The following is a 25,772-nucleotide window of genomic DNA, read 5'->3' on the forward strand; positions in this document are numbered from 1 at the left end:
GCTAACCCAACCACCATTTCAAGTGGCTATTCCAACACGAATCAGAGTTATCACGCACAAAATAAACAGCATAATAAGTCCGAAGACAATCAGAAAGCTCACCACGAGTTCCAACAGAAATTAAGTCAAGGTAGATACCAAAATCCCTTAAACTACCAAAATCAGTCCCATTCACGCTTGAATGCACCAAACCCTCCGACTAAACGTCAAAGAGATAGTAACAGTGGGCAGATGAAAATGGATACATCCGAAAATTTTCATCAGCAAGCCTCGGAACAAACAGAAGAAATCCATTCATAAAATTGATTATGAATGACGAAGTTCTAAAATGTGTCATCGACACAGGTTCAACCATAAATCTAATGAAAACAAACCGCTTAAATTTTCCAGTTTACAACGAAACATTAAAGGTTCACACCATAAATGGTGTTATTGAATTAAAACAAAGTATACGATTAGGAGCAAGCAAAATTTGTCCGAGCAAACAAAAATTCTATATTCACGACTTCTCAGAGCATTATGATGTTCTGATTGGGAGAGAATACCTTGAGGCATGTCAAGCAAAAATAGACTATGCACAAGGATCCGTAACCTTAGGAGAATTTAACTTTTGTTTTAGATATAATGACGAAGAGGTCGAAGAGGACATGACCGCACAAGAGTGCCTTGATCCACCCTCAACAGAGGACAGACCATTTAACTTCGCTATTAATAATGAATTAATAGAAAACAATGAGTTTAGGCTAGAGCACCTAAACTCAGAAGAAAAAGAAAAAATAAAAAAAGTTTTACATGAATTTCGTGATATCCAGTACCATGAAGGTGACAATTTGACTTTCACTAGTACAATTAAACACAAAATTCTAACGAAACATGAGGACCCAATTTACAAGCGTCCATACAAATATCCTCAAATATACGATGAGGAAGTAAATAAACAAATAAGCGATATGATAAAACAAAATATCATACGTAAATCCAAATCCCCTTACTGCTCACCAGTAATAATCGTTCCAAAGAAAAACGATGCATCTGGAAAGCAAAAATTCCGGTTAGTCATAGATTACCGCAATCTCAATGAACTAACTATTAATGATAAATACCCTATCCCGATCATGGATGAAATATTAGACAAACTTGGAAAATGTCAATATTTCACAACCATTGATCTAGCCAAAGGCTTCCACCAAATCCAAATGGATCCTGGTTCAATACCCAAGACCGCATTTTCGACTAAACATGGCCATTACGAGTACACTCGCATGCCATTTGGTCTTAAGAATGCACCTGCAACGTTCCAACGTTGTATGAACAATCTCTTAGAAGATTTAATTTTTAAAGATTGTCTGGTCTACTTAGACGACATTATTATTTTTTCCACTTCATTGGAGGAACACATTTTGTCGCTACAAAAGGTATTTAAGAAGCTTAGAGAAGCTAACTTAAAACTACAGTTGGATAAATGCGAGTTTATGAGAAAAGAAACTGAATTTCTCGGTCACATCATCACAACTGAGGGTATAAAACCAAATCCCAACAAGATACAAGCAATTGTCAAATTCCCAATTCCAAAAACCCCAAAAGAAATTAAATCATTTCTAGGATTATGTGGTTTCTATAGGAAATTTATACCAAATTTCGCTAATATAGTAAAACCATTAACACTTAAATTAAAAAAGGGAGCAAAAATCAATATAAAAGACAGAGACTACGAGCTAGCGTTTGAAAAGCTAAAAGTACTCATAACATCCGACCCAATTTTAATATACCCTAACTTCGAAAAACCATTTTCATTAACTACAGACGCGAGTAATATGGCAATAGGGGCCGTCCTTTCGCAAGAGCATAAGCCTATATGCTATGCAAGTAGAACTCTCAACGAGCATGAGTTAAATTATTCAACGATTGAAAAAGAATTATTAGCAATCGTTTGGGCCACTAAATACTTTAGGTCCTATCTCTTTGGTCGACAATTTCAAATCCTTAGTGATCACAGACCACTCGTCTGGTTAAATAATATGAAAGAACCTAACATGAAATTACAAAGGTGGAAGATCAAGCTAAATGAGTTTGATTTCCAAATTAAATACGTCCCAGGAAAAGAAAATTATGTGGCAGATGCTCTGTCCAGAATTCAATTAAACGAAAACTTCTTAGGCGAAGATACAATTAGCACAAGAGCAACAATACATAGTGCTCAAGAAGACAACAGTAACCATTTACAAATCACAGAAAGACCACTTAATTATTATAATCGACAAATAGAATTTGAAAAAGGAACCGAGAACGAAACAAAAGTTACGAATTACTTTCACAAAACCAACATAAAAATTACGTACAAAGACATGACTAATACGCATGCCAAAGAATTAATAAAAGAATACTTATGCACAAAGAAAAGTGTGCTATACTTCCACAACGAAGCAGATTTTCCAATTTTTCAAGAAGCCTACTTAGAAATAATAAGTCCGAATAATTCAACAAAGGCAATGAAAACTAGTACAAAATTAATAGACCTTCAAACATACGCAGAATTCAAAGAATTAATATTAAAAAAGCACAAAGAATTATTACATCCAGGAATTGAAAAAACTATCAATTGGTTCAAAGAAACCCACTATTTCCCAGATTATCAAAATCTAATTCAAAATCTAATAAATGAATGTGAGATTTGCAACATCGCAAAAACAGAACACAGAGATACAAAATTAACTTTCGAAATAACTCCGGAAATCGCTAATATCCGAGAAAAATATGTAATGGATTTTTACATAGTAGGAGATAAACAATTTTTATCTTGCATTGATATCTATTCAAAATTTGCATCATTAATAGAAATAAAAAGTAGAGACTGGCTAGAAACCAAACGAGCTATATTACAAGTGTTCAACCAAATGGGTAAACCCATCGAAATAAAGGCAGACAAAGACTCAGCTTTTATGTGCACAGCTTTACAATTATGGCTAAAATCAGAAGCAGTAAATATTAATATAACCACTAGTAAAAACGGTATATCCGACGTAGAACGATTTCATAAGACAGTTAACGAAAAACTAAGAATCATTAACAGCGACTCAGACGTCGAAAATAAACTTACAAAATTTGAAACTATACTCTACACGTACAATCATAAAACAAAGCACAAAACGACTAACAGAACACCAGCGGACATATTCATATATGCAGGTACACCAGAGTATGACACTCAAGCTAATAAAGAAAAACTAATAAATAACCTCAACAAAAACCGAAGAAACTTTTAACAATTTAATTGAACAAAGTAAAGAATTCAATAACCTTATACAAATCGAATACCTAGTAGAAAAATTAAACAGAGAAATAAACGGCTTAAAAATAGCCAAACGTAGCAAAAGAGGTTTAGTTAACATAGTAGGAACAGCATATAAATACTTATTTGGAACATTAAATCAAGAAGACAAAGCAGAAATTGAACAAAAAATAAGCAACTTAGCAGAAAACAGCGTTCAGGTTAACGAATTAAATTACATAATAGAAGCTATAAACAAAGGAATAGAAATCATGAACGAACTAGATCAAGAGAAACAAAAAGGAAAGAAATTAGATATCCTTATATTTAACTTACAACACTTTACAGAATATATAGAAGACATTGAGATGGGAATGCAGCTCACAAGATTAGGAATTTTTAACCCAAAATTACTAAAACATGACTATTTGTTGCATGTTAATTCTGAGAAATTGTTGAATACAAAAACTTCCACTTGGTTTAAATCAGATACAAACGAAATACTGATAATATCCCATATTCCTCGAGAAATAATAAAAAGCCCGGTATTCGAAATAATTCCATACCCGGATGAAAATAATAATATTTTGACAGAAATAGCTCATGAAAAATATTTTACCCAAGATAAAAAAGTTTATAGCAGAGAAACAAAAAAATTAATTAATAATGAATGTTTAACAGGAATTTTAAACCAAATAACATCAGAATGTAGTTATACTAAAATTTTGCAAAATTTTCAAATCAACTACATAGAACCAAATATAATTTTAACTTGGAATTTACCAAAAACTATATTAAACCATAATTGTATAAATAACGAAATAACAATAGAAGGAAACAATATAATAAAAATCTTTAATTGTTCATTGCAAATTAATGAAATTTCAATTTCAAACAATATGTTAGATTATACTCAAAGCATTTACGTAAGCAATGATGTTATAAAATTAGAACCACTTTCGTTTGTACAAACGAAACAAATTATAAATGCACATACAAAATTTAACAATGTATTCCAGATAATTACAATAACCATATTTGTAATCATATTAATAAGTTTAACACTGTATTTGACATATAAGTTCAAAAGCATACCTAAGAAATTAATTATAAAATATAAAAAACCCAAAGTAGAAGAAACACCTACAATAATAGGAGATATACCAATTGTAAAAGAAGAAAATGTTACACTATATCCAAACTTAAACACCTGAGGACAGGCACTTTTCTAATGGTTGGGGGAGTGACATATCCATAGTCGCACCCACCCTTTAACATATCTTAGCACATAAGCATAAGCACAATTATAAACATTTCTAATATTGTAAACAAAGAGCCTGGTGATAACATCGACATTGGTCAAGATCAAACTGTCCCCCTTTGGTAGACATAAACAATTCACCCTAAATATCACGCCACTGTCAATGTTCCCATCAGAGTACTATCCCACGCATAATTGCTGACGCAGCTCAAACTTCACTCAATTTTGACTCAAACTCTCTCAAAGCGAAGTTTGCTAAGCGACCGCAACAGTTAGATAAATCAGTTCATATTCGGGAAGCAAATCTGAATGTACTCAACAAAAGTAGCCGTTAAGTGAAAATAATAAATTGAAATATATTTTTTTATAGTAACCTAACGTGTAAAACTTAATTATATATATATCTTTTATCTTATTAATATATATGCTATATAATATCTATTATATGCTGACTTGTTTGTTTCATATTCTTGAATTCGCTTGAGTTGACCAATTAAAAACCTTGCTTTTTTTTCTATTATGCAGCGAGTTAAGCATTTCTTAAAAGTAGTTTTTTAATTTATAAGCATGTAAATAATTTATATTTTATTATTAGTTCTCGTACAATAATTCTATTTGGTACTCAATTGATTCGCAGAAGTCGGCTTAAGTTGAGGTCAAACACGTTTGCAGGCTCCCAAAATATGATTATCTTCATAATCAAAGCTATTTATGCTAACTGAATGATTGATTGTATGACTGATTGATTAACTGAACGATTGATTGACTGACTGATTGCCGATTAACCTGTTTTAAGCACGAATATAAAATATATATATATATATATACACATATGCTCCTCTAAATATAATACTGTCTATCTTGACTAACTGATTGATTGACTGACTGACTGATTGATTGACTGATTAGCTATTAACGCGAGACTTGTTGACTGTAGCTACCCAATGTTATGTAAACCACTGACAAAACAAGATTTTGGGCAATTCCACACGCAAGTGTGAAAAATGAGTGGAAGCGGGTCGAAAATTATATCCTGATTTAATTCATATGAGACGTGTTTCATATTTTGCGAAAAACTCATCCCCAAGCAGCAGAAAAGGTGAGCCAAAGCTTGTGTGTGTTTAAAACATTTTGGGGCGTAAAACGTTCGACTCAATCGACTTTAGATGCAATTGAAGCTCATTTAAAAAGTAACTGGCAGAAAAATATTTACTTAAGATTTGCAGTTGAAATAAAACTTGGCCTGGGCAAGGCCGGGTAATGCGCATGGCTAAAGGAAAAAAGAATCAATGAGCTATTTTTATATAATTTTTGAATAATTCCAATTTCAGCTGGAAAACACTTTGTTATATTTATGTTTAAATTTCTATCTCAAATCGAATCGCAGCTGTCGTAGCTGCCGACCAGGGCTGGCGCCCAAATCCTCGAACTATTTACTGCCTCGTATTATTGGATATTTGCTAATGTTGTGCTCGAAGTGCTGGCAGGCTTGTTTCCATGCCTGGTTAACTGCATATGGACCGTTCTCGAGGGGGCCTGCGAGCTGTAGGCGTCCCAAGATCCCCCCCTCTCTCTCACTCTCTCTCTCTGTCTCTGTCTCTGTCTCTCTCATGCTGGCCCACTCAATGCTCAACTGGAGCAAACTTATTTTTAACACATGCATTGAATTCCAAGCGGCTCCGCTTACACCGCACAAAGACTCACACACACGCACACACGCACACACACGCACCATGATCTAGCCAGCGACATATAGATACAATTATACATGATTATATAGATGTTTAGAAGGTTTCTCCAACTGTTGTTTTTTGTTTTTTTTTTTTTTTTGGCCGCCTGCAACAGGCTGCCGATCGCTGCGTGCGGAGCGCAGCGGCAACCTCATGAATTGGGCAAACACGAATTTTTGTTCGGTATCCATTTCGATTTGGGTTGCCAGCGGCGTCTATTTTTAGGCGGTGCGCCCAGATACAGATACAAATACGAACACAGATACAGCTACAGATACAGATACGGATACAAATACAAATACAGCTGCGAGATACTTGCTTGCTCTCGCGCTCTCTCTTTCTCCCTCCCGCTCTAGGCGAGAGAGAGAGCGCGCGCACAAAGGCAATCAGCGAAGGACGGGCAGGTGGGCGGCGCACAGCTATATATATGTATTTGTCTCTCTGTGTGCGTGTGTGTGTGTCTATTGTACAATCCGAATCTGAATCCGAATCGGTATCTGTATCCATAGGTTGGCCGCCACTTGAATATAGTCTGCCGTGGATCGTCGGACCGTTCAGTCTTTTTGTATCGTTCAGTACCATCCGATTCGTGTGATCGACAGCAACGCTCAAATTTTTTTTTGCTTTTTTTTCTAATTCCTTGAAGGTGAGTGGGCTGGCGTTTAAGTGCAACCAACCAATAAGCCAACCAAAGCAACGCAAACCCAACTGGAATCTCCAAATGCGAAACGCATCCAAGCAAAAATCAGAATAATCATAACAATATCAAGAAAATACTCTACAATTTTTTTGCTGTGAAACAAAAAAAAAAAGAAAAACATAAGTTTAACGAACAACAAAGACGAGACCCAGTCGTAAAGTGCGAAGTGTGAACTGCAACAATTTTTTTTCTACTTTTTTTTTCTCCTTTCATTCTACGACAATAGATACAACATTTTTTTTTTGAAACATTTTTTTCAAGTGCCTAAGTGCAGACAGCAAAAGTTAAAGATATTTGAATTTTTTATGTATATATATATAAATGTTTTTTTTTTTTGCATTATCTTTTTGTTGAATTTTTCATAATTTGTTGAGCGCAACGATTATGTAAGGAATGTGGAGCATAACAGTGCCTTTGTGTGCATGTGTGTGTGTGTGTGTGTGTGTGCGTGTGCAAAAGCTAAAAATGTAGCTGTCAGATACAAGATACATTCGCAGAAGCAACAGCCACAGCCACAGCAACAATTTCTATGCGAACAGCAGCAACAGCAGCAGCAGCAGCCGCCGCAGCAACAACAACAAAAACTGCCACCCAAAATAGAAATGTGCCATTGTATACACACACACACACACACTCGCACACACACACACACACGCACATATACTATACTAGATATATATATTTTCTTGAATCTTGACACGTTTTCAGGCACAAGAAAAGCTGCCAAATAGTTGGAATTGACGCATTTTCAAGAAATTGAACAATTTATTTAGCTGAACTTGGCCAAAAGCTGGCAAAAATCGGCTAAAACTTAAGGCTAAAAGCGAGTTAATTCAGTTTGCAATTCATAAAGAACTGCTGGCCCGAATCACAGATACTTTTGAGGCTAAAGAGCATTTTTCCAAAATTTCAATATATGCAAATTAACTTTAATTAACTTCCTTAATTAATTTTCCATTTGCCAAATACTCCCATAAAAGAAAATATATTCGTTTTGTTTGTTTAAATATTCATTTAATTAAGTAAAAAAAAAAACAAACGCATTTAGTTAATAATTATAATACTTCAGCTATTTGCTTGAAAGCTAGCTCCAAATTTAGAAATTTTAAAAGCAGGCTACAATAATTTGTATATATATATAAGTATATTGGCATAGTCTACCTATACTATATATAAATATATATATATATATGCACATCTGGCATCTAAATATTCTATAAAAAAATAAATATATATATACATGCATATATTTATACTTAATTTTCCAGAGCTTTTGTTATTGTGCCTGCTAAGGCTAAAAGCTTTTACAATCTTTGTGTTCTAGTGCGACCTTCGTTTGAGCTAAATTTTAACTGACATACATGAAATTATTGTATTTATTTGGCATATAGTTCTATATGTGTGATTCTACCAATATTATGCGTTCTTAACGGATTTAAAATTTGTTAAAGCTTGCAACGGCAGCTTTTTTGCTGTGCGTGCTGAGCTTGCGTGAGAGAGCAAAGCTTTCTCTCGCTATCGCGTCGTCTCTTCTTCCGACGCCTGTAATTGGATATCGAGCTAGGCAAAAGGCAGTCGGTTGTCCTGCTTACACGCGCAACTAAAGAGCCAGCGAGCGAGCGAGAGAGAGAGAGAGAGCGAACGTGTGAGAGCGTTTGATTTGCAGGCACGATCAGCAGGCGCTGCCCCCATATACGGTGCGGCAATGCTGGCGTATACGTAATCTGCTTATCTATATGCATTGCGCATACGCACTGTACAAAAGTATGTGTGTTTGTGCGTGTGTGTGTGTGTGTATGTGTGCGGGAGAACAGACTTTGATTTTATGAAATGCCTGAACTAATCAGCCAATAATTTGGAATTTATTATGGAACATATGCCAGCGGCCAATTAAATGACAGCCTGTCAGCACACAGCTTTTGTTGTATTGCGTGTATGTATATGTGTGTGTGTGTGTGGGTTGGCGGGTGGGTGTGCGTGTCTGATGAGGTCATGCGTTAGTCGACAATTGCATTACGATTCATTCAAAACTCACTCACCGCCCGGTGTTCAACTCTTTTCTACTTGCAGTAACTAAAAAAAACACAAATCAAAATGGCTGATGATGAGGTGAGGTGAGTATCGAAGCAAATGCGCCGCATCGATTGAAAGCATATTCACCAATATTACAATTTACAGTTGAAATAGTGTTGAAAAGCGCTTAAACCTTCAAAATGGAAAAAGGGACGCGCGTGAACTATGAACAAGGCAACTGGCAACTGGCAACTGACGGTCAATCAGCAACCGTTTGAGGTGAGTTTTATTTTGTTTTAGCCAAGTTACTAACCTAACTCAACTTAAATCAAGCTAATCGAACCAAACAATAGTTAAATAAATAAGAAAAGCTCAATTAAATGCATTGGGTAACACGCATGGCTTCTTTTGCTTTCACAGGTGGCGAGCTAGTTGCGATAAAAGTTCCGATAACGCTGCCGATACAGACAACTGCAATGGATTAACTGTCAAGTGATCAATGTTAAAGATTCACGTTTATCGATTGTCCATTGTCGTTATGTCCTTGCCCGTTGTGCTGTCTGTGTTGCGTCTCTCTCGCTCTTGCTTAATATATTAATCGTGAAATTTATCGATAACTAATCGTTGCTTTATTGTTTACTTACAGAAAAAGGCAGCAGCGGCGCCAGCTGCCAATGGCAAGGCCGCCGCCCCAGCGCCAGCTGCCAATGGAAAAGCGGCCGCCGCGCCAGCTGCCAATGGAAAAGCGGCCGCTGCGCCCGCTGCCAATGGAAAAGCGGCAGCTGCAGCAGCGCCCGCCGGCCCGCCAAAGGATCCCAACGATCCCAAAGTGAAGGCCGAGGAGGTACACTGGTGTACGTGTGTGGCCGCAACTCACGGCCCCAATCGCCTCACCAAGTCAAATGTCCAAGTTCACGCAGCCAAGTCCCGTATCCAACGTCATATGCGTGTGCCATCTAAATGTTGTTGTGCTACCGATAACGATAACGATAACAATACCGATAACAATAACTGTAAGCGATCACGTTTAACCTACTAATCGGCAATTTTGTGTTGCTGTGCTTACAGGCTAAGAAGGCTAAACAGGCTGAGATCGAGCGCAAGCGCGCCGAGGTGCGCAAGCGCATGGAGGAAGCCTCCAAGGCCAAGAAGGCCAAGAAGGGTTTCATGACCCCAGAAAGGAAGAAGAAACTCCGGGTAAGCACAACAGCATTGCGAAACGAAGATCTATGCTCTTATGTTGCCAAACAAGTTCCTTTAGCATAACTTTGCGTTGATGTGGCAGCGCCATATTGTTAAGTTGGTCACGCCAGCCCTTAAGTGTGACCAGCTGCGCAAAGTTGGCTAGTTGGCCGCACTGAAAGACAACAACTTGTTAATGCGTTTTGAATGTTTTTGAATGGACATAAGAGCACGGATTCTGTCTAGTGTTAGTTAGTAGATCGAATGGTTATTTATGTATCTATCGATTTACAGTTGTTGCTGCGCAAGAAAGCCGCTGAGGAATTGAAGAAAGAACAGGAACGCAAAGCGGCTGAACGTAGACGCATCATTGAAGAACGTTGCGGCAGCCCCAGGAATCTCAGTGATGCCAGCGAAGGTGAGTGCCAGCGGTTCAAGCAACCAAAAAAGAGAAGAAAAATATAAGAAAAAAAAAAAAAACTAAAAAACAAAATGAAAAATAAATCAATAACATTGAGAAAATTATAAATGAATAATTAAAATAAATCAAAAAATATACTATATATATTTATACTTGAGCTGAAAAAAGGCAGCAAACAAAATACGCTGGCCACGCCCACTGGCCTTGTGTACGCCTATTTTGTTTGCTGGTTTTTTGGCTTAAAGTTAAAAAATTTCGAAAAATGTAACAGAAAAAGAAGAAAATGAAAATGAAATAAGGAACTTAAAGCATAAACATTAAAGTCTACAAAAGTGTCATCTATCATCACACACACGCTCACACACACACACACACACACAAACTATTTTCAAATGAGAACACAACAACAACAAGTTGCGCTTCACACACACACACACACACACCCACACACACCCACACCCACACATCCACACAACCATTTGTTATGTATTTAAATATGTCACTTATTCTCTCTCTCTTTCTCTCTCCCACACTTGCCAACCTGTTACCCGTCTCTCTTCTTCTACTGCAATATAAATACACATACACATACACACACATACACACACGTGCACACGCACACGCACACGCCCATGTCCATATCGAATGTTACCCAACGACATGTATATTATATATATATGCATATATATGTAATATATATATATATATATATATATATATATATATGTATCTGTATCTGTAAACGTATCTGTATCTGTATCTGTGTGTGTTTTGTCATGCTGCCAATTTTTGGTTGGGTCGACGCACAGACACACTGAAAACCCTGATCAAGCAACACTATGACAGGATTAATAAATTGGAGGACCAGAAATATGATCTTGAGTATGTTGTTAAACGCAAGGATGTTGAGGTACACGCACATATCTACTACATAACTATCTATCTATCTTTCTATATATTACAAACCTGCCTATCTACTATCTACTATTTGCCAGCAAAGCGTTCCACATATTTATATCAAAATCAAATATCTAAAACAATTTAACGCTTAACAACAACAACAACAAAAATCAACAACAACAATAGCAGCAATAATTGCAAAAGCAGCAAAACCAACACCTTCTGTCAGCTATCTCTCTCTCTCTCTTTCTCTCTCTCTGTCTCTCTCTATCTATATATATATATTTCTAAAATTGCTGTCTAAAACACTTACTATTTGTATAATACACTTAATTTTCGTACAATACCATTTTGTATACCGTAAAAACTCAAACCAACTCAAGCCAACTAAAACTAAACTGATATCAAAAATATATATCTAAAAAAAAAGTAAACAAGTCCTTGTACATACATATACCTATATATACTTATATATATCTACTCGTATAGCTAACTTGTAAGCCAAAAGCTGAACTCAATTAATGAACAATTATTTAGCTAGCCAATAAGCCCAACCAAGTCTTTTAAACAGAGCTGTATTTAATTAATTATCGATGCAATTATTTCAATTATTCGGTCTCGATTTTAATTACCTCGATAACTACTTGAGTAATTGCCTTTCGTCCATACAACATTGAGTAATTGCAAGTTAATAACAAGATAATTTTACTTTAATAACAAGTAATCGTTAGTTATTCACAAAGTAATTTTCATATAACTACAAATTATCAAAGTAATTGAATTACAAAGCAATTGTAGTTTAATTACGAAGTAATTGTAAATGTTATTATATAGTAATTGAAATGTAATTACAAAGTAATTGTAATTGAATTGAATTACTCAAGTAATTGTTTGGCTAAATCCGGCTATTTGAATATCAGCTCTGGCACTCGCCATCTGGCTCTCTGTGTCCCCGTGCCCATCCCTCTCTCTCTCTCTTTTGCTCTCCAGCCCTCTCTCTTTTTGTCTCTCTCTCTCTCTCTTGTATACAGCTCTGCTGTCTCACACACCTTAGAAAGTCGTTCAGTTTCACGCACTCCACACACACAAACACACTGCCACGCCCACGTACAAACAACACACAACCAGAACACAATCGGCCCCTGTCAAATATATATATCAATATATGCACATAAGCACACACACACACACATGTACACGCACACAAACTCTTTCGCACACACGCACAATTTGTCAGCAGTTCGAGACCCGAGAAGAAAACAAGAAGAACAATAATAATAAAAATATAAAGAGATAACTGCGCAGAAAACTCACTCGTCTTAACATTCGCAGATACACTACAGAAAATTTGTCACGATTATAACAGTAAGATACTGAAATTGGAGTCTGAGAAATACGATGTGGAGCACGAAGTAGCCAGAAAGGAATTTGAGGCAAGCGTTCCACAACTAACTTTCTCTCTCTCACTCTCACTCTCTCTATCTCTTTCTCTCTCGCTCTGTCACTTTCTCACACGTTCGCTGACAGATTATTGAACCAGAGAACTATTCGAAATTTTTGTCGCTACTCTTCGTAGAAAAATGAAATGTTAATAACAATGCTCCACACACATGTTGGATACCTGATAAGCCCAGCACCTGAAAAGATATATGCAAATATTAATCAAGATGCCGGCACTCAAACGCCCCCTGTCGGCCTGTCTGTGTGTGTGTGTCAGTTTGGGGCTATTCGTAGTGTAGAGCAACATTTTTAGCAAGCCAAAAAAAAAAAAAAAAAAGAAAATCTATACATAAAAATAATTAAACACGTAGAAAACTTTGAGCTCTGTTCAATGTATTTTTTTCATGGGGTTTTCTTCCGCATTTTGAATTATTTTTGGAAGAGAGCCGTGCAAATTTTGAATACATTTACCAAGAGAGCACATTCAAAATTTGACACATCCCATTTTGAATTTTGGGCTAATTGAAAGAGTATATAAAACGAGTAATATCCCCTTTTCTCTCGATGCCACTAACAGCTAACCATAAGGCTAAGTGGTAAGCCCCTGACTTAGTCAGAGGGCGGACCCAACCTAACTTGCGGCTTCTTTACTAACAACCAACAACAACAAGAACAACACCAAATACACGCTGTTGTTACCTAAGCCCGATCCTAAATATTTTAGCATATAAATATTTTTGCCAACATTTTGCTTTTTGTGGCTTTTTTGCAGAAGTTTCTATTCTGAAATTAATGTTAAGAATTTCTTTCTAACTAGCTTAAGTCATTTTATAGCCAAAGCTTCGTTGTCTGTTTGTCGTAGTACAGCTGTTGTTAATTTTTGTATTTTGCAAACAGCTTTTACTAATTCAATTACAACGAACAACGCACACAACGAACAACGAATAACGAGCAACGAGTTACGCGTAAAGAGCATTGAGCATAGGGGTACGAGTACTTAAACCAACATAAGAGTACTCGAGCCAACATACGAGTACTCGAGCCAACATACGAGTACTCGTATTGGTGCAAGCTAACAATGAGTATTCGCTGGATTAGCCATATGTTTGTCCCGTTTTGTTTAGTTCCGTAAGCAGGGCCTCTCACACATATCCAAGTACAGTCACGCAGCCACAACAAACAAAGCACAACAACCAAGCACAACAGACACCCAACTCATGCAACCCAACACGTAAAAGCGCACTACACTGAAAAAAAAAGAAAAGAAAAGAAAAGAAAAAAACAACAATATAAGTATTATGATACCAAGTAAACAAAGTATAATCAAGAAACAAGAAACGTATAAAAAGTATAATGAAAAGCAAGCAAAGCACAATTATTATGTATTTATGTATATGCAACTTGTAGGTGTTACAACATATATATATATCGTAAAGCTAAGGATAAAGTTAAATATCTGACTTTATATATTAATATATAATATTCGTTCTCTTTTCTGACACGCGCCGAACAACGCGCGATACCTGTGCGTCTCTGTCACTCTCTTTCTCTCTCTTCCCCTCTCTTTCTGTCTCTTTCGTCTGTCCCTATCTTTCTCTCTATCGTTCTCTTTATCTTTGTCTTTTTCTCTTTATCCCACTTTCACACAAAACACGCACAAAAACCTTACAACACACTATCAATTTATCTCTCTCTCTCTCTCTTTCTCTGTCTCTGAATTTTTAAATATATATATCTGTCTATCTTTTTCTTATATCCGCATCTATCTGCGTCTCTTTTTGCACACATACCTGCACATGACAACGACACACACACACGCACACACACACACACAACACGCACACCACGATCTCGGCCGTATTACGCTTTAACGCGCGTTACGTTGTGTCACGTAAACGCTGACGTTTACTTTAACCGTTACAAAAACTGTTACTGATACCGTTACCGTTACCGTTACCGCAACCGTTACCGTTACCGATACCACAGCCGAACTGCAAACAATATGCAAACAATATTGGCAACGACTTTACGAATTGGAGGGCGATAAATTTGATTTAGAGCACGTGCAGAAAATCAAAGCACAAGAGGTAAATTCCCCATCAATTTTGCCATGAACCCAAATCGAAAATAATATACAAAATAAATGCCAACAAAAAATACCAAAAACACACACAAAATACCAAAAACCACAACAAAAAAAACCAAAAAGAGCAACCAAAATGCGAATGTTTATTATTTATTTATTACAAATCTATTGATAAAAGCAAACAACTACAACAAAAATATTGCCAACAACAACAGCAACAACTACAATAATATTAATAATAATAATAATTTATTATTATTTATAATCTTTATTTTTTTTTAAATTATGCCCTTGATATTTAATTCTTTGATTTTTTTTCTCTAAATATTTTCTTAATCATATTCTTATTTTTTTTCTTTAGTTATTTTGCGATTATTCTTCTTCAGTTTTATTCTTAAACCTAATTTTTGATATTGTTTTTAACTGCGCTAAACTACAAAAAAAAAGTACAAAGCCGAAAATTAAAAAAAAAAAACCAAAATAATATATATATATATATATACCAGATATCTATTTAATAATTGCATATATACATACATATATATATAAATTTATAAGGCGCACGATACTAAGCAAAATCGGCGCGTGCTTTGAACTCTGCGTTTGGGAGACCCCCTCCAAAAAAAAAAAAAAAAAATTAAAATTAGGAAACGTTGTTCAGTTGGGCTTGCAGAAGTATCGATACCCGATACCTAAACGTCAATTTCAACTAAACCAACCAAATGAGTACAAATTAAAATCGTTTACTCTCCCACTCTCTCTCTTGCTCCCAGAGTCTGTTTGGTCTGTCTAGAAGCTATCGATTTATCGATAACTGAGCCCAATTGACAACATTTTCGATACCAACCATAACCAACAACAATAACAACAACAACAATAGCCAAGACATTTGTCAGACCCGTACGTTGCGCCCCCATTCCAAAAAGTAAAATCACTTTTCAAATCAGCTCTTAAAAATTTTGAATACTTACCGAACACATAACATCTAAAAAAAAAAAAGAAGAAATAAATAAACGATATTCGAAATCGATTATGATATAATTATATTTATCTGTAGAACTATAAAACAATATGAATACATAAATCACGTATACATAAATCTAAATCTAAAATAAGTATCTTAAGATGCGTCGCAACAAAAAAAAAAAAAAAAAAAAAATAGAAAAAAACGTCAAACCAAAAATTGCACCAAAAAAAATGTGTTTTTACAGGCGAATTGCAAGAGATTTGCGAAGAGTATTACGAGCGTATGTATATTTGTGAAGGCCAGAAATGGGATCTGGAATACGAAGTCAGGAAAAAAGACTGGGAGGTACTGCAACAATTTTCAATCAATTTTCAAAAATATCAAAATACTCTAAATACAATTGAAAAAAAAGCAACAAAAAAAAAAAAAATACCAAATACCAGACATCAAATTTGTTTAGTATCATGTTTTTTACGTTTCCGTTTTTTTTCTTTCTTGCATCAAATATCAAAACTTTTTGATACGAGTGTGTTTTTTTTTTTTTTTTTGATTGAAAACAAAAAGTATTTGACTCTCACTTGTAACTGTTTTTGTGACTTGCTCTAAAAAAAAAAAAAAAAACCAAAATACGTATCCATACATATGATAAAACATATATAGATGGTTCTGTTGTACTTACCACGCTGTTCGAGTTTTACAAAGTTTTTCAAGTTTTTCAAAGTTCTTAATATGCCGTTGTTAATCTCATGTTACTTGTACTTAAAACGGAAACACAATCCAATCAAACAACAACAATGAAATATATATCTGTGAGATTTTAAAAAGTGCCACAAAACCAAATCGAAACAGAATTCAAATAAAAAACTCAAGCCTCAATTGCCTAGACTATTGAAAGAATAGAATATAGCCGCCAGCTAAACAATCAGTCAATCAAACTCTCAATCAATCAGTTAAACAATCAATCAAACGCTGCTTAAACAACATTTGCAAATCGAAACGTTTTTTGCCAAAATTGCCAATTGCACATCGCCTTCAAGCACTTTCAAGCAGTTCAAATAGTTCAAATAGTTCAATTAGTTTTGATTTGTCTAAAAGTAAGGTTAGTTCTGCGCAAAACTCTCTCTCTCTCTCTCTCTCTGTCTCTCTTTTTGGGCAAGCGGCAACACAATTTGCAGCTGTTTTTGTTGCACTTTTATTTATTTTTATGTGGGCAATTGCAGCACTCAACACTGCACTATACAACACTGCCAAACTTGTCAACAGAAACTATAGTCGTTGTTAAGCACTGCAATTATTTTGTTGCACAACACTTAAATTCTGACATTGTTTTGTGTTTTCTACCTACATACTACAATATATCTGTTTTCTTACATACTTTCTTTTTTCTTACTGTGATAATTTGTTTGTTTCGCTGTCGCGTCATCTGCATCGTTTTTTGTTGCCACTGTCTGTGCGTCCGTTGGTCACACTCATGCACACGCACACATGCACACATGCACACGCACACACACTCAAACACAGCACGTTAGCACGCGCACAAATGTAGGCAATAGTTATTTTTACTTCGAATTTCTGCATGTGCACTTGTCAACAGCAGCAACAGCAGCAACAGCAGCAGCAGCAGCAGCAAAAGAAATCCACACAACAAAAACAAGCCACAGACAAAAATAACAACAACAGCCACAACAAGCACAACAACAAACACAACAACAACAAAACACAGTACCCACTGCCCTCTGCTCACCTCTCTGTTCAACTCGTTCCATAGTATCCAAAAAAAGTACTTAACCTATACCTGAACCTCGCTCGCACTTCATTGTAAATAATAGAATGGGGTTGTAAGACAGATTTCATTTGATCGTTAACTAGCTCGCTCTCTTTCTACCTGACGCTCTCGCCTTAACCTCAAAAACCAAACACCAAAGCAATAATTGAAAACAAAACCAAAAAATAAGCAGAAAAAATAAAAAAAGAAAAGAAAATTTTATATAAAAGCGTAAAATCCAAGCAATTGAAGAGCATAAAAGCCAAGCGTCGATTTCCTGGAGTTTCAAAACAAAAAAGAAAACAAGAACAAAATAAAAAAAAGAAGAAGCTAAATAAAATAATGCAGAAAAATTGAAAATAATTGTAGCTGTTAAAAGCAGATGCAGAGCACGAGCTCTGGCCAATATTTCTACAGTCCAAAAGTCGGTTCGCTTCAACCAGCTAACGCTAGACATTTGCCACCGCTGCCCACTAAACGTTACCGTTACCGTTACCGTTACTGTTACCGTTACCGTTATACCGTTACTATTTTTCTTACCGTTATATCACAAGCAAACACGAAGCCTTTGTCAAAAGCCGAACAAACAAATGAATATATCAAAGAAGAAAACCGAAATGAAAAGAAACACAAAACAAAGCAGAAAACGATAATATATGTATATATATTTATATATATATATATATATATATATGTGAATGTTATGTAGCTGTAGAGACGAACAATCAAGCCAAACAAACAAATACAAATCAATCAATCAAATCTATCAACCAATCAGTCAATCAATCAATCAATCAATCAGTCAATCAATGTATGTTATGTATGTATGTGCCATGCTGTGCAGTACCTCAGGCCCCAGTTCCGTACGCTCTAGTGTTATGTAGGTCAAAACTCTAGACTCTATCAAGTATCGTATATAACTGTAAAATGCCTAAATCAAAGAAATACTATATATAAAAAAAATACCAAAAGAAAAAATGAGAAAATCGACATTTGGATGTTATGCTGTTCAATCGACCACAAAAAAAAAAAAAAAATGAAGAAAATTTTAAAAAATTATAAAAAATACCAATTGAAAAAATATTAATAATAATAATAATGAAACCGACCTTAGCTGCCCCATAAAACCGTTAGACCAAAACCTAACCGCGTATTTGGCTTGTATTGCTAGCTCGCTCGCACGCACGCACGAACGCACGCACCAGCCGCCAGTTCAAACCCGCCTCGAAAATAACAATAACAAAAAACAAACTGTGCATACTTTTAGCTGTAACTGTGACTCGCCGCATGCAACCCGCCTGCTTGCACGTCTTTTATAGCCCAACCAATTCCCCACTTGCCCGCATTTTGATTTTGATATTGCAATTTCAAGTAGTTTGCCACATTTAGAGTACATGTCTTTCGAAACGAATCTGTAAAATCATTCGATATATATATATCTACCAAATGCTAACTGTTGTTATTTCCTCTCTGATCTCTCGTCGCCAAACATATAGATCAACGATCTCAATGCTCAAGTTAACGATCTTCGCGGCAAATTGTAAGTAAAAACTTTTAATTTAACATATTTCCTTATAAGTTAGTCAGTCAGATCTGATCGGTGTTCGTTTGCAATAGTTGGGATCCTTTGGAAGACTTTTGATTTATTTCGACTCTCTTAAAGTTGTTCTCCATACGATCTCAGCTATGCTATATGCTATATGAACTATAGTGAACCGATCAGATTGGTTTTATCAGCATAAGAAGCTTCTGAAGTCCTAATGCCTAATCCCTTTTGATTTCTGTTTTTCTTTTGTCCAGCGTTAAGCCAGCCTTGAAGAAGGTCTCCAAATACGAAAACAAATTTGCCAAGCTGCAGAAGAAGGCCGCTGAGTTCAACTTCCGCAACCAGCTGAAGGTGGTCAAGAAGAAGGAGTTCACACTGGAGGAGGAAGAGAAGGAGGTAAGATCCATTGCCGCCTCTGACTAGGCAATATTATGCATAGCTATGTATATTAACTTGATAACTGATATGCTATAAACTCTATATGCTTTACACACACACACACAAACACACACACACGTATATATATATATATATATATATATATGTGGGTTTGTGCTTGTGTCTATATACTTCGATCGACAAAATTGCTGTGAACGCTCCATAGATAAAGATAAAAGATGCCTCTTCTCTAAAAACAGCCAAAAAGTGTAAGAATGTGTGAACTGATGTGTGTTTATGTTTGAGCACCAAGTGTCCTCCATTGTCACTTTATGTACTGCTCTATCTTTGTCTCGCTCGCTCACTCTCTCTCTCTCTCACACACACATACTCTCTTTCAAACTGTCTCTGCCTAACGCTCTATTTAATTGTTTATCTGACTCGTTATATGGAACACACACACACACACACACACACACTCTCTCTCTCTCTCTCTCTCTCTGTCTCTTTCACTCACTCACACACACACACACACGTATTTGTCAAGCATTCACAATCTGTATGTATTTTGTGTGTATGTATGTAGTTTGTAGACTCGTAGTGCCCACAGCACACAGCACCTAGTGAATGTTCTGGTTAAATGTTAAGCCTTATACGATCAACCCGATCTTGCTAATCGATTATATTTATTCTCGTTTTCTGTGCAAACCAATTGGACATCTGCAGAAGAAACCCGACTGGTCCAAGGGCAAGCCCGGCGATGCCAAGGTAAAGGAGGAGGTTGAGGCCGAAGCTTAAGTGTCCGCGTCCACGTAGTGTCCACTGTACCACCCGTGACTCCCGCCCTAAACAATAATAATTCAATATAAACAATTATTTCACCAGAAAAAAAAAACATAATATCTGATGCCAAATATCCAAAATCAAACAATATACGTGTATATATCTCACAATATATATCTCTATATATATATCGTCTATGCATATATATGTACATATATATATATATGCCATATATGTGTGCATACGAAATAAAGTACCGCTAAAGCTTGATCAGAAACTTAAAAAATAAATAAAGAAAAAAGAAAAAAAAAACACATTTCAAACACCAGCTATCGAAAATAATTCCCATCATGATGGATTCAAACAACAGCCCAACATCTGAACGCTCTGATGAATTATTTCTTCTTCTTTTTTTTTTTTAAATTATATTTCATTATTACAAATTCTATTTTTTAATGTAAATTAAACTAAATTACAAAAAAAAAGAAAGAAAAACATGTTGCATACCTACTTTGCGAATAGCCTGAACCCAGTCGAAGGGTATATTTCAGGAAGACAGGAATCATTTCCAGGAAGAGGATAACGAGCTGAGTCCATCTGACCAGATCCGTCTGTCTTCGATATATATTTGTATTTTCCGAGTTTTTCCGATACCTCTCATTTCCACATAGCTTTCTTACGAGCATAACTCGAGGAATATATCAGCTAAATGAACCAAACTTTATGTGTGGGTTCTTGTAGAGCGTAAACAGACTTTACATGTTTCACATTTGCGATATGTGCGTCCATTTTCCGCAGAATTATAGAATTTACCAAATTTAGAAAGCTAGAGCCTTGCGCCTTAATACACTACAACATTTTGTGGCCACATTGAAGGCCTCCAAATTTAAATACATTTGGACCATAAAAACCCGAGTTAACAAAGAAAATTGTATCCATGAAGTAGTAGAAGATATTTAACACGTTTGCACAGTCAGCTGGGTTCAGGGTATCTGCCAGTCGCGCACGCCCGACTAGAGCATTCTTCAGGGCATGCACACACTCACACACAGTTACCCGAGTTTCCTGCAGTTGCCTGAGTTAGTCTTAGATATCGAATTGCACGGCACCACATTATTGTGAACATCTGAGCACCAGCCACATCTGCAGCTGTTCCTGGCCCGCTGATTCATTTGAACATTTCTGTGAACTGGTTCTGGTTCTGTGCTTGCAGGAACAGGCGCCCGAGACGCCAGCCCCGGCCTAAGAACAACACATCGAGCAATCCTCGTATCTTTAGCTGCCCCCAACTCGTCCCGGGCGCAACATCTATAGACACATTGTTTAAGCGAAGCTCTGCGATTATTATAAAAATTTGTACGTTAATTTTCATTTAGCATTAAACAAGAAAATATATCTGATTATATTGAAAAAAAAAAAAAACAAAACAATATAATTTAAAACGCCTTAAGAAAAAAGTATTTGAGGCAGTCAGGATCTTGGGCATCCAAGAGTCGTTTTAGATATCTAACTTAAAAACATTATCTCGCCATGGTCAAAGGAGGAATTTTATAGCCATAAAACAACATCAAATCCCTTCCCTCTTCCACATTTGTATTCATCAAAAAAGTTTTAACATACAAACCGACCCCGTTTTTCGACAAAAACGTGATGTAACCCCTTGCTTTTTGGTCGATTTTGGTCAAAATTTGGATTTTCAGTTTTTTGCGCGGGGAGCTATGTCGTTTTGGAACGTCATATCTCCGCGCAGAGCTATTACCCGATATATAAAAAAAAAAAACCGTCAAAAATGTCGTTTTTTAATCAAAAACTTTTTCAACCCATCGATTTTTAATTTGTTTGAATGCCAATTGATGGTAGGGATCCCTACGAATTCAAAAAGGTATAACTTTTCAAAATCAGACAATATTTACCGGAGATTTAAAAAAATTATCATCAAAAAAGTTTAAATATTAAATGCTTTTTGGTCGGTTTGGTCAAAATTTGGATTTTCAGTTTTTTGCGCGGAGAGTTATGTCGTATTGTGACGTCATATCTCCGCGCGGAGGTATATTACCCGAGATATTGCTATTGGTCGATTTTGGTAAAAATTTGGATTTTCACTTTTTTGCGCGGGGAGTTCTGTCGTTTTGGAACGTCATATCTCCGCGCGGAGGTTATGTCGCGGGGAGCTATGTCGTTTTGGAACGTCATATCTCCGCGCGGAGTTATGTCGTTTTGGAACGTCATATCTCCGCGCGGAGTTATGTCGTTTTGGAACGTCATATCTCCAAGCGGAGGTATTACCCGAGATATTGCTTTTGGTCGATTTTGGTCAAAATTTGGATAATCAGTTTTTTGCGCGGGTAGTTATGTCGTTTTGGAACGTCATATCTCCGCGCGGAGCTATTACCCGAGAAATAAAAAAAATCATCGAAAAAGTTTCGATTATCGCAACATAGAAACGATGTTAAATTTGTCTTGAATGCCAATTGATGGTAGGGATCCGTACGCATTCAAATATGTATAAATTTAAAAATCAGACATTATTTACCCGAGATATTAAAAAAATCATCGAAAAAGTTTCGATTTTCGCAAAAACCTTGATTTTGGAAGGTCATATCGCGGGAGTTATGTCGTTTGGGAACGCCATATCTCCGCGCGGAGTTATGTCGTTTTGGAACGTCATATCTCCGCGCGGATCTATTACCCGAGATATTAAAAATAATCGTCAAAAAATGTCGTTTTTCAATCAAAAACTTTTTTACCCCATCGAAATTTAATTTGTTTGAATGCCAATTGATGGTAGTGATCCCTACGAATTCAAAAAGGTATAACTTTTCAAAATCAGACAATATTTACCGGAGATTTAAAAAAATAATCATCAAAAAAGTTTAAATATTAAATGCCTTTTGGTCGGTTTGGTCAAAATTTAGATTTTCAGTTTTTTGCGCGAGGAGTTATGTCGTATTGGAACGTCATATCTCCGCGCGGAGGTATTACTCCAGATATTAAAAAAAAATCGTCGAAAAAGTTTCGATTTTCGCACCAACCTCGATTTTCGACAAAAACGTGATGTAACCTCTTGCCATTTAGTCGATTTGGGTCAAACTTTTGGATTTCCTTTTTTTGATGCCAATCGATAGAACTCGATGAATAATTTGTTTGAATGCCAATTGATGGTAGGGATCCGTACGCATTCAAAAATGTATAGCATTATATAATCAGACATTATTTACCCGAGATATTAAAAAAAAAAACATCGAAAAAGATTCGATATTCGCTCCGACCTCGATTTTGAAAAAAAAAACGTGATGATTTGGAAGGTCATATCTCCGCGGAGCTATGTCGTTTTGGAATGTCATATCTCCACGCGGAGTTCTGTCGTTTTGGAACGTCATATCTCCGCGCGGAGTTATGCCGTTTTGGAACGTCCTATCTCCACGCGGAGGTATTACCCGAGATATTGCTTTTGGTCGATTTTGGTCAAAATTTGGCTAATCAGTTATTTGCGCGGGTAGTTATGTCGTTTTGGAACGTCATATCTCCGCGCGGAGGGATTACCCGAGATATTGCTTTTGGTCGATTTTGGACAAAATTTGGATTTGCAGTTTTTTGCGCGGGGAGTTATGTCATTTTGGAACGTCATATCTCCGCGCGGAGTTATGTCGTTTTGGAACGTCATATCTCCACGCGGAGTTCTGTCGTTTTGGAACGTCATATCTCCGCGCGGAGCTATTATCCGAGATATTATGTCGTTTTGGAACGTCATATCTCCGCGCGGAGCTATTATCCGAGATATTATGTCGTTTTGGAACGTCATATCTCCGCGCGGAGCTATTATCCGAGATATTATGTCGTTTTGGAACGTCATTTCTCCGCGCGGAGCTTTTACCCGAGATATTAAAAAAAATCATCGAAAAAGTTTCGATTTTCGCACCGACCTCGATTTTGAAAAAAAAAAACTGATGATTTGGAATGTCATATCTTCGCGCGGAGCTATCTCGTTTTGGAACGTCATATCTCCGCGCGGAGCTATTATTCGAGATATTATGGCGTTTTGGAACGTCATATGTCCGCGCGGAGCTATTATCCGAGATATTATGTTGTTTTGGAACGTCATATCTCCGCGCGGAGCTATTACCCGAGATATTAAAAAAAATCATCGAAAAGATATTATGTCGTTTTGGAACGTCATATCTCCGCGCGGAGGTATTATCCGAGATATTATGTCGTTTTGGAACGTCATATCTCCAGCGCGAAGCTATTACCCGAGATATTAAAAAAAAATCATCAAAAAAGTTTCAATTTTCGCACCGACCTCGATTTTGCAAAAAAAAAAAAAAAAACTAATGATTTGGAATGTCATATCTTCCGGCGGAGCTATGTCGTTTTGGAACGTCATATCTCCGCGCGGAGCTATTATCCGAGATATTATGTCGTTTTGGAACGTCATATCTCCGCGCGGAGGTATTATCCGAGATATTATGTCGTTTTGGAACGTCATATCTCCAGCGCGAAGCTATTACCCGAGATATTAAAAAAAAATCATCAAAAAAGTTTCGATTTTCGCACCGACCTCGATTTTGCAAAAAAAAAAAAAAAAACTGATGATTTGGAATGTCATATCTTCCGGCGGAGCTATGTCGTTTTGGAACGTCATATCTCCGCGCGGAGCTATTACCCGAGATATTATGTCGTTTTGGAACGTCATATCTCCGCGCGGAGCAATTATTCGAGATATTATGTCGTTTTGGAACGTCATATCGCCGCGCGGAGCTATTATTCGAGATATTATGTCGTTTTGGAACGTCATATCTCCGCGCGGAGCTATTATTCGAGATATTATGTCGTTTTGGAACGTCATATCTCCGCGCGGAGCTATTACCCGAGATATTATAAAAAATCATCAAAAAAGTTTCGATTTTCGCACCGACCTCGATTTTGCAAAAAAAAAAAAACTGATGATTTTGAATGTCATATCTTCGCGCGGAGATATGTCGTTTTGGAACGTCATATCTCCGCGCGGAGCTATTATTCGAGATATTATGTCGTTTTGGAACGTCATATCTCCGCGCGGAGCTATTATCCGAGATATTATGTCGTTTTGGAACGTCATATCTCCGCGCGGAGCTATTACCCGAGATATTAAAAAAAATCATCGAAAAGATATTATGTCGATTTGGAACGTCATATCTCCGCGCGGAGCAATTATTCGAGATATTATGTCGTTTTGGAACATCATATCTCCGCGCGGAGCTATTATCCGAGATATTATGTCGTTTTGGAACGTCATATCTCCGCGCGGAGCTTTTACCCGAGATATTAAAAAAAATCATCGAAAAGATATTAT

The 25,772-nt window shown here is 36.4% G+C and overlaps 1 protein-coding gene across 11 annotated transcripts; it reads left to right on the plus strand.

Annotated features, from left to right (window-relative positions):
- Window positions 1-6,750: 6,750 nt before the first annotated feature.
- On the plus strand, window positions 6,751-20,823 carry wupA (wings up A). Of its 11 annotated transcripts, none has more exons than XM_015170097.3 (10): window positions 6,751-6,905; window positions 9,030-9,068; window positions 9,619-9,816; window positions 10,041-10,169; window positions 10,449-10,572; window positions 16,213-16,313; window positions 19,230-19,273; window positions 19,534-19,675; window positions 19,884-19,926; window positions 20,384-20,823. In XM_015170097.3, coding segments are annotated over exons 2-10 (798 nt in total). In that variant the 5' UTR covers window positions 6,751-6,905; window positions 9,030-9,053; the 3' UTR covers window positions 20,386-20,823. The 11 variants fall into 11 exon arrangements, with proteins under 11 accessions (XP_015025583.1, XP_070062867.1, XP_070062839.1 ...); XM_070206766.1 differs by lacking the exon at window positions 16,213-16,313 and adding an exon at window positions 11,385-11,485 and having other exon boundaries at window positions 6,752-6,905; XM_070206738.1 differs by lacking the exons at window positions 16,213-16,313; window positions 19,884-19,926 and adding an exon at window positions 12,808-12,908 and having other exon boundaries at window positions 6,753-6,905.
- The last annotated feature ends 4,949 nt before the right edge of the window (window positions 20,824-25,772 follow it).

The sequence above is a fragment of the Drosophila virilis genome, chromosome X, assembly GCF_030788295.1.
Source record: "Drosophila virilis strain 15010-1051.87 chromosome X, Dvir_AGI_RSII-ME, whole genome shotgun sequence".
In the NCBI taxonomy this organism is placed as follows: Eukaryota; Metazoa; Arthropoda; class Insecta; order Diptera; family Drosophilidae; genus Drosophila; species Drosophila virilis.

Coding starts and splice junctions, on each gene's coding strand:
- wupA (XM_070206738.1), top strand. Junction 10,170..10,448: donor AAAGGAAGAAGAAACTCCGG/GTAAGCACAACA, acceptor ATCGATTTACAG/TTGTTGCTGCGCAAGAAAGC. Junction 19,676..20,383: donor TGGAGGAGGAAGAGAAGGAG/GTAAGATCCATT, acceptor GGACATCTGCAG/AAGAAACCCGACTGGTCCAA.